The 10,147-nt window shown below is 40.1% G+C and overlaps 2 protein-coding genes across 2 annotated transcripts; one reads left to right on the top strand and one right to left on the bottom strand.

Moving 5' to 3' along the window:
* LOC105043581 (21 kDa protein) lies at positions 1-955 on the bottom strand. The gene is given in 3 exon segments (XM_010921155.4): positions 1-419; positions 422-694; positions 697-955. Coding segments are annotated over 3 exon segments (762 nt in total). The 5' UTR covers positions 941-955; the 3' UTR covers positions 1-174.
* Positions 956-4,811: 3,856 nt separating this feature from the next.
* LOC105043597 (21 kDa protein) lies at positions 4,812-5,638 on the top strand. The gene has a single exon (XM_010921180.4). It carries the CDS (start codon positions 4,932-4,934, stop codon positions 5,478-5,480), a length of 549 nt encoding a protein of 182 aa, XP_010919482.2. The 5' UTR covers positions 4,812-4,931; the 3' UTR covers positions 5,481-5,638.
* The last annotated feature ends 4,509 nt before the right edge of the window (positions 5,639-10,147 follow it).

Below are 10,147 nucleotides of genomic sequence, written 5' to 3'. Positions count from 1 at the left end.
GCACCCAAAATATAGATAGCTCTGCATTCAGAGGCTTTGAACTGAATTAATCCATTAAATATATACTTTGAAACATTAGTTATACGCTACAACAGAACCCTTGCACAGGTAAACGTTAAAGCGTATGCATCAACGCATATACTGCCTTTGCTAGCTAAACAACTCCTAGCAGCATCATGGAGACACAGGGCTCAGACCATTGACAAAAGCCAAAGCAATGCTTGTGAGCTGTTCAGCGTTCACAATACTACTCTTGACGCTACCATCCATGTTGCTCGCCTCCAACCCCTCCCTGCACATGGCTACGTCCGTCAGCGCCGTGCTCATCCAGGTTTGTATGTCATTAATTCCTTTCTTTCCTCTGAGGCTCCCCATCGCGTCCAGGGACTTCTGGAGCTTGTCCGCGGAGTCTCCCATGGGGTCTTGCAGTCACCGACCGCACCCGCGTCTCCGGCACCCAAGCCCCCAGTGGTTGACTGGCTCGACAGCACGGCCGATGTGCTCTGCGCGCTGGCCAGGCACACCGAGATGGCGGTCCGGGCGAGTAGCGAGGGGTTGTCCTGGATCGTGCTGGCATGGGATGCGAGCGTGTCGACGCAGAGGCGTGGGTTGGTTGTGGTGCTGCACTTGGTGGCGATGAAGTTTGTGCTTGCTTTCTTGTGGATGTGGATTCTCGCTGCACTGCATGTTGTCATCCATGGAAACCAAAGGAACCAAAGATGAGCAGAGTGGTGAGGGCAGCAGTGGCATAGCAGGAAGGAAAATAGGTGCTACTGTAACGTGCCATTTGTTTCTTCTTGTATGGTGGTGACAGCAACAGTGTTAGGAGACCAGGAACACGGTTGAGGATAGGGATGGTTAAGTGATTGTTCCAAGTGGTTTGGGGGACTATGACCGCTCCTAGACTCCTCTTATATAGTGGAGAGAATGGGCGGGGCATGAGTCATATAGATGCGATCGATGGATGTGATCCCTTGGAGGAGATTCTCGAGACACGACTCATTCAAGTAAGCTTTGAGCTGGCGCATGTGATGCACATCGGTTGGCGAAGCCGAACAAGCCGGAAGGTTCGTCCAGTTGGCAAAGGGTGTTTGACCCTGCCTAACACATTGGCTTAGGTCTACGGTGCCAACCTGGCGCCGTGTCGTCAGGCCCAGCTACATATCTACTGTTTAAATCCAGCACCCGCGCAATACTACAAGGCTCTCCGTGTTCGCATTGAGTTATGCCGGAGTAATGCTATTGCCCACAAGGCACCACCATCGGCAGCTCCAAGACCTGTCCAACGTGGCAGAAAGTGATTGGTGCAGTTCATCGAAAAAAAGAATGTAACTTATGGTTGATTGACCACTGATGATTTAGCCCAACGAACCACGCAGTGGCATTGGATATCACAGGATAGTCTCTTTTATTTTCTTGCTTTCCAAAAAAAAATGCCGTGAAAGGCGGATCTTGCACACCTGAATGACAACAATTAGTCGCCTATGTTGATCAAAAAAAAAAAAAAAAAAATTAGTCGCCTATCTAGATACTGCCTTCTCTGGGATAGGTGACACCGCCACCCGTTGAAAGACTTCGCAGTGGTTTTACCAAACCAAAAAAAAAAAAAAGACTTTGCCGTGAGCTCAGGTTACAAAACCAGGGCTTAAAGATTTAATTAGTAGACTCGGTAAGATTATACTAAGATTTCTCATTTTTTTAATCCGTGGCTCCGTGCACGTGAGAGATTCAAGTAGAAGTGTCTGATTTAATTGCGGGATAAGTACCAGAGTGTGGTAGGGCTGGCCCTTTTTTTTTTTTTTTGCTACCAGTGCAAGCGTTGATTTCAAGCAACATTAAATCCAGCATTCTAAAGTTTTGGTTTCTTCTCCGAAGTTACGTGGCTTGTACGTCCAATCAGCGTCAAAGTTATAGTCCCACTTGACCCACGTGCAATTTCTTTAACTGTAGCGTGTCATTTTAAAATATAACTTGAACTTCTCGCTCGTGGATTATGCGTCTCTCAAACTGAGGTCTTGCACCATGAATTGGTATAATATCAAGGACTTGTTGGTTTGGGGGAGTTGGAGTTTGGCAAGAACCATTGAAAGACTTTGCTGTGAGCTCAAGCTACAAAAACTAGGGCTTAAAGATTGTATTAGTAGACTTGGTAAGACTGTGTTAAGAATTTTCTATGAACTCAAGTTACAAAAACTAGGACTTAAAGATTTAAATAGTAGACTCGATAAGATATGGTGTTACGATCCCCCATTTATTTATATCCATGACTATGTGCACATGAGAGATTTAAATATAACTAGCTAATTAGTAGGGTCAACAATTTTTTTAGTACAATGGTAGCATTGACTTCAAGTAACATCAAATCCAGCATTCTAATCATATGTTTGGTGAAGTCATAAGATGGAGTATGGATGGGATTGGAAGAATGAATAGATTATATCTATCGTTTGGTTCAAAAATTTTATGAAGGATGGATAAGGAAGATTGTCTACCTATGTTGGTCCATCAATTTATAGAGAATATGAGAATCCTATACTATTAAATTTTATAACTAATTATTTTAATTTACTACATAATTTTTATAATTATAATTAGTTAATTAGAATTATCTTATATTTTTTATTTATATTTACTATTTTTAATTAGCTAATTGTATAAAATTAATTAACTATTTAAATTAAATTATAAATTAATTATTATTTATATAATTAATATATATAAAGAAATTAATACATTAATAATTAGTTTATAAAACTATTTATTAGACTTGATTAAATTTAAATTGAATATTTATGTAATTTTTATATCATTATAAGTTATAAAGATTATAATTTATACATTGCTTACTTCTTTTGTATAAACAAATATTATATATCGATAATAAAAAAAATATTAAGTGATAGTTTTATAAAAATTTTTGAATATTATACGAATATCATCCATCATTCCTCTTATTCCTCCTATTTCAAATAGAAGAGAGAATTATTCTCATCTATCTTTTCATATTTATCAAATACATAAATATATGAAATGGTTGATAGAAGATTCATTTTTATTTATCTATTTATTCTTCTTCCAATCCATCCTTCATACCAAATAGAAGATAAATTTTATCTTCTTCGAAATTGCATGGGTTGTTCTTCCAAATTTGAGTGTCAAAGTTGTAGTCTCGCTTGACCCATGTATAATTTCTAAAACTACAGAGTCACTATAAGAAAAAGCATGGTATACATCAACGCATGGTAATTAACCAATATAGCTCATGTGCTTGTGATGAACATCAACGCATAGTAATTACCTAGTTTTTGTAACTTGAGTTCATAGAAAAGCCTTAACACAATCTTACCGAGTCTACTAATTCGATATTTAAGCCCTACTTTTTGTAACTTGAGCTCACAGCAAAGACTTTCGATCAGTTCTTCCCAAAAATTAAAAAAAAAGGGAAGAGTCTTTCAACCAGTGACGGTGTCACCTCCTTTTCAGATCTCTCCTTTTAAGAAACTTCAATCAAATACAGGAAGATTTTTTCATCCTTCCTTCCCTTCAATTCCTCCGAGCCAAACAAGCCGTTAATGTTATACAAATTCATAGTGCAAGACCTCAGTTTGAGGGATGCATAATCCATAAGCGAGATATTTAAGTTATATTTTTAAATGGCACGCTATAGTTAAAGAAATTACACGTGGTCAAGTGGGACTATATCTTTTTTCTTTTTTTTTTTTTTTGGTGTAAGTGGGACTATATCTTTGGCGCTGAGATTTTTATGTACAACCCACGCAACTTCGGAGAAGAAACCAAAACTTTAGGATGCTGGATTTAATGTTGCTTGAAGTCAACGCTTGCACTTGTAGCAAAAAAAAAAAAAAAAGTGGGGTCGGTTTGGGGGTTTTGTTGGGGTGGGGGTGGGGGTGGTGTGGAGGGGTGCGGGTCAACGCTACCACGCTGTGATACTTATCCGGGAATTACATCAGTCGCTTCTACTTGGATCTCTCAAGTGCACAGAGCCACGGACAAAAAAATGAGGAATCTTAGTATAATCTTACTGTGTCTACTAATTAAATCTTTAAGTCCTAGTTTTGTAACCTGAGCTCACAGCAAAGGCTTTTCTTCTTTTTTTTTGGGGGGGGTGGGGGGTGTGGGGGTAAACCACAGCAAAGCCTTTCACCCGGTGACGGTGTCACCCAACCCATAGAAGACGGTATCTACATAGGCGACTAATGGTTGTCATTCAGGTGTACAAGATCCGCCTTTCACGGCATTCTATTTTGGAAAGCAAGGAAAAAAAAAACTATCCTGTCATATCCAATGCCATTCCGTCGTTCATTGGGCTACTCATCAGTGGTTAATCAACCATAATTACATTCTTTTTCGGTAACTACACCAATCACTTTCTGCCACTTTCGACAGGTCCTGAAGCTGCGAAGGAGGAGAGGGGTTGTAGACTTGTAGTATTGGGCGGGTGCTATATCCAAACGATAGATATGTAGTTGGGCCTGACGACGCAGTCGCCAGGTTGGCACCATAAGGTAGTTGGATCTAGAAAAATTATTAGTTAGAACGATTTTATATGTATCTTGCACCAACTAATAACAAACCAGCATGTCATTCAAGAAAGTTAGGTAGATAGGGTCAAACATCCTTTGCCAACTGGATGAACCTTCCGGACTTGTTCGGCTTCACCAACCGATGTGCATCACGTGAGCCAGCTCAAATCTTACTTGGATGGACTCGTGTCTGGAGAATCTCCTCCAATGGAACACATGCATCGATGGCATCTATATTACCAAAGCCCAGCCCATTCTCTCCACTATATATAAGAGTTAGTCCGCCCAAACCACTTGGAAACAATCACCGATCACCCATCCCTTTCCTTAACCGTGTCTCTGGTCACCCTAACACTGTTGCTGTCACCACCATACAAGAAGAAAAAAATGGCACGTTATGGTAGCACCTATTTTCCTTCCTGCTATGCCACTGCTGCTCTCACCACTCTTCTTATCTTTGGTTCCTTTGGTTTCCATGGCATAACAACATGCAGTGCAGCGAGAATCCACATCCGCAAGAAAGCAAGCACAAACTTCATCGCCACCAAGTGCAGCGCCACAACTTACCCACGCCTCTGCGTCGACACGCTCACATCCCATGCCAGCACGATCCAGGACAACCCCTCGCTGCTCGCCAGGACCGCCATCTCGGTGTGCCTGGCCAGTGCGCAGAGCACATCGGCCGTGCTGTCGAGCCGGTCAACCACTGGGGGCTTGGGTGCCGGAGACGCGGGTGCGGTCGGTGACTGCCAGACCACCATGGGAGACTCCATGGACAAGCTCCAGAAGTCCTTGGACGCGATGGGGAGCCTCAGAGGAAAGAAAGGGATTAATGACATACAAACCTGGATGAGCACGGCGCTGACGGACGTGACCATGTGCAGGAGGGGTTGGAGACGAGCAACATGGATGGTAGTGTCAAGAGTAGTATTGTGAACGCTGAACGGCTCACAAGCATTGCTTTGGCTCTTGTCAACTCTCTCCCGTGTCTCCATGATGCACTAGGGGTTGTTTAGCCAGCAAAGGTTAATTACTATGCGTTGATGTATCCTTGCTTTTTCTTGTAGTGACTCTATAGTTAAAGAAATTATACATGGGTCAAGTGAGACTACAAGTACTCTGACACTGAGAATTGGATGAACATGCAATGGCACATGAGAGATTTAAATATAACCGGCTAATTAGTAGGATTGACAATCTTTTTAGTACAAGCGGTTGCGTTGACTTTAAGTAATATTAAATCCCAAATATCTTGTGTTTAGTGGGAGTCATGAGGTGGAGGATGAATAGAGTTAAAAGAATAAATGACCTCCATCCATTTTTTGATTTCAAAATTAAAAAAAAAAGGATAAAGACGGATTCAAGAGAAGTGACATGATATGGCCCTTGACCGTTTAGAAACCCGAGATACAGAAAAACCAGTTGCTTGCTATAAAAGAAAGCGAAGGGGCTGTATAGGTACCCGCATAAGTTGCACAAAGAGTATCTCTTATGTTTAACGGTGGGAACGGCAGAGTTAAAAGCAGAGTTTTTCCCTGACCCGGAGACTAGACAGCTCAAGAATCTCTATTTTTAAGAATAACAACTAAAATCACCTCCAAGGTAGAATTTGTTATCTCAAAATTAAGCTAGATTAGATCGTAATTATCCAGGATGAGAAATCCGCGCATCCAAACAGGCTGTACGTGCTTGCTTTAGTTTACCAATTCAGGCATGTTTGAACATTGCAAAATCCATCAAGTGGAGTCATTGGTTTAAGGGTGCAGTATTTCTATTTTGGTTCAACGTGTACTCAAGTGCTTATCAACTCCGCGGACCATAGTGCGATAACCAATTGACAAACTTGAGATTTGGTTTGGGCAAATATATCCGGTGATATCGCAATGAATAATTATAGGCGCAACGTAAATAATGTCTAATGAATCCGATGATGTCATGCATCGCACTTGGGATGAAATAAAGCACATGGTAGTTCATTTCCAAGGTATAGCGGACTTAAATTGCACCTTCTGATTTAAACGTGCGTGCAATGATCTTTACGCCTAGAGAACTTTGCGATGGATAGACAAAGGGGAACAGAAATGACAGGTAGGGCTGTGCATGGACCGGATTGAGCCGGTTAAACTCCATATAAATCCGATTTAAATCAGCTTTCTAAAATAGAGACTGAAACTAAACCGACCATCTATAAAATCATCTGATATCTATCCAAAAAAATCGATTGCATTTGGTTCAATTTGTCGGATTGATATTCTATTTTAGCTATAATTTTTTTTAAATAAAATTTTTATATAGAATATACATGGAACAGTATATGTGTGCGTAGATGGCCAAGTTAGGTTGGGTTAGATCAATTTGAATCAATTTTTTGAAAACTTCAATCAAAACTGGACTGAATTTTTTGGTTCAAGACTTTATCAAATTGAAACCAAATCAAATTAAAGAAACTGAACCGAAAAAACTTGTTTAGATTGGATTTGCAAGCCGATCAATTTTTTGCACACCTCTAATAGGAGGTATTTGAAAAACTATTAACATTATTCCTTTTGAGAGAGAGTAATGCCAGAGGGCCCAAAATCTAGTATCATGAGAAAGTTTTCATAGTTGTTGCCCCATGTGCCAGAAGAGGTGCTCCATGCGATTCTTTGAGTTACTAAAGATCTGTTTGAAAAATCTAATAGGACTGGATGGAATTTCCCAATCATGAATTATACAGTTTATTTAAGTAAGGCCTATATCAACCCAATCGCTCTCCTCTCCAAATCCTATAGAAAGAAAAAAAAAACACCTATATAGATTTTGTTTTCTAAAAATAAAAATTTTGCAATCCAACAGACCCATAGATAGGTTTAGACCAAAATTAGAATGGGCTTCCAAGAGGAAAAAAAAAAAAGAAGAGAGAGAGAGAGCTGGATAGATCAATAGGCTCGATTCATATAGAAAATCTGATCCATGAGGAATTTTTAGCAGGACCAATGGGTGCTGAAAGCACGCGGAAATGGAATTAAATCACGGACCAGTGCAATGCCCATGGTTTTTGTTTGTGTGCGCGTGTGGAGGAGGTGGGGTGGGGTTTTGGGGGTTGTGTGTGTGCGCGCGCGGGTGTGTGGAGGAGGTGGGGTGGTGGTGGGGGGGGGGGGTTGAGGTTGAACGACTCTGTTCTATGCCCATGTAGTTAGTGTCCTTGCTCGAGCCTGTGGCATCCCCAGGGAGGAAAATAAATAAAATGGCATTTCTTCATGGGAGCAGCGGCATCAAATGTTCATTTGTACGCATGCTCCAGAAGCTCAGCATCCCGTTAATGATTAAGTGCTTTCTTTGGTCATATTGGGATAGGAAATCGAACATTAGAGAAAAATTTTGGCAGAAAACTTGGGGAAAATCTTGGCGATTGTGTGCTTTGTAAAGAGGCAAACGAAACGGTTGATCATCTTTTCTCTACAATTGCCACCTATTTTCTATCATTTAGAATGCCGTGTTCTCCTCCCTTGGAGCACTATATCCTCGATCGAGCTTTGAAAACCTCTGCTTAAACAAAGATTTTTTTTCAAAAACGAACGCAGCGTATCATCTTAATATTGCTGGCTGCTTTTGCTCAAGCCTGTTGGAGATGGAAATTCCGGGACATTTCTTGACAAGCATTCATCTATTGTTTCAGCCATTTCAAAAGTGAATGATCTAACTTGTGTGATTATAATCTTCTGCCAGAATTTGGAAAAGTCTCGACGGGAATCAAGAATATCAAAAGAGTTCTCTTGGATGTCTGATGGTGCCCATGTATCCTTGTTTTCACAGGAAGAAAAGCTTCTTCTGGTTTAAATTTGAAACTAGTTTAAATAATAATATTTAGTAAACTACGAGCTACTAGAGGGTGCCACCGATCTCTCTCCATAGACAGAGGGAGGCAGAGGACCCTTAGATAAGCCCTAAAGCCCCCACTGAGAGCTCCCATTCTCTTGTTCTAGCACTTTCTTACTCTCTCAACCTCTTATTTTCTCTTCTACTATTTTCTGAATTCGGACTAATCTGCGCATTTAAAGTCCCTTGTCCGAAAAACTTTGACAAGAAGACTTTTTTTCAGGTTCTAATTTTGTGTTGGGGATGATAAATAATTTAGCAAGCGGGTCTTGATTGGTTTAATTGGTAAAATTACTGGGACTTGTTATCAACGATTTTAGTTCGAATAACTTCACGTAGCTTTTTAATATTTGTTATCTTAATAGATTAGGTGAAGGCTAAAAATGTCTATCAAGTAGGCACCTATACTAATTGATCTTGTCCTTGTCCACGAAAGCATGATTGGTGTGCATGACAGCATATCAATCACATTAAAAAGTATACGTTGTATACCTGATTATAATACAATTGCACGGGATAAGATGATCTAAAAGAACCATCGGACTCAATATGACTATTCTAGCTACCACGAGAAAGACATGGCATAGAAGTCACCATATTGAAAAGCTGAAACACGTGTCAAACTTTTGAAAATCCTAACTTGCTCAAAAGAGATCTGATTTAGGTGCTCCTTTTTTCGAAAATTGAGTAGCTTTTCAAGCTTTTCAAAGCGATGCCATCTTTTAAAAGTATGATGCATAAAGCGATTAGAATCAAATTTCATTATCTAGTTTCAAAATAGATCGGCCACAGTATTTTTTTTCCAGAAAAAATTTCGATTGGATATACCTTTTAATTTGGGAAGAATTAAAGCAAGCGATTTACGGTAAAAAATTATATAGTAATTTAGATCTGTTATAGAATTTTAACTTTTTATGATAATTTTTAGTAATCATATCTGTTGTGAATGAAATTTGTCTTGACCGAAGACACTAGAGCATGATGAAACCTGTCGAGTCGACGGTGGTCGGATCTGTAAGAAAAATTCTCACGGAATCCTCCGACGCTCAAATCAGATTTTTTTCAACACAAAGGAAAAAGTGAGTATGTTTGAGGAGGAGAGAAGGTGTACCTTTGAATCTCCGCTTTACTTCTATTTATATAGAGAGGCTGGAGCCATGAGAGAGCATGAATAATAAAAGATATTTTATCACATTATATATCCTTAAGAGTCGTGCCTAGTAATATTGCCTTATGATATGTGGAGAGCTGTCCATATTTATAGTGTAGGCTGATAAACAGCGGTTGGAGGGTGTGGAGTGCTCATTCTACTCATGATTACCTTCATTTATTAATAGAGAGATGTGATGAACTATAAAAAGGACCTCCTATAGCCATCATGATAGGCCACAATATCAGTAGATATTTTGGCACCATCAGAAATGGATCAGTAAATATGGACCATTTAATAAGAAAAGAGTTTCGAGCTATCCGTTAGCAACTCGGCATGGCCGGAGTCAATATAAGTGGGGACCATGGATGGCTTCGGGGTCACCCGAAGTGCTCAAAAAGGAGACTTCGGACTCATAAATCTGGTAAAGCCCGGCATCTTCGGAGGCCATATACACGTAGGGGAGGAGCTTCGGCCCTGACAAGTGCATGTGGGAACACATTCTTTCTTCTTTCCTTTAGTTGCCACCTTTTCTCTCTCCATTACTTCCTCTCTTATCTTCATCTTGTTCTGTTACTCATGGCCTATAAGAGGA

The sequence above is a fragment of the Elaeis guineensis genome, chromosome 4 (genome assembly GCF_000442705.2).
Source record: "Elaeis guineensis isolate ETL-2024a chromosome 4, EG11, whole genome shotgun sequence".
NCBI classification, from domain to species: Eukaryota; Viridiplantae; Streptophyta; class Magnoliopsida; order Arecales; family Arecaceae; genus Elaeis; species Elaeis guineensis.
The sequence above is the reverse complement of the archived record's forward strand: the minus strand, read 5'-3'. Positions and strand labels throughout refer to the sequence as shown.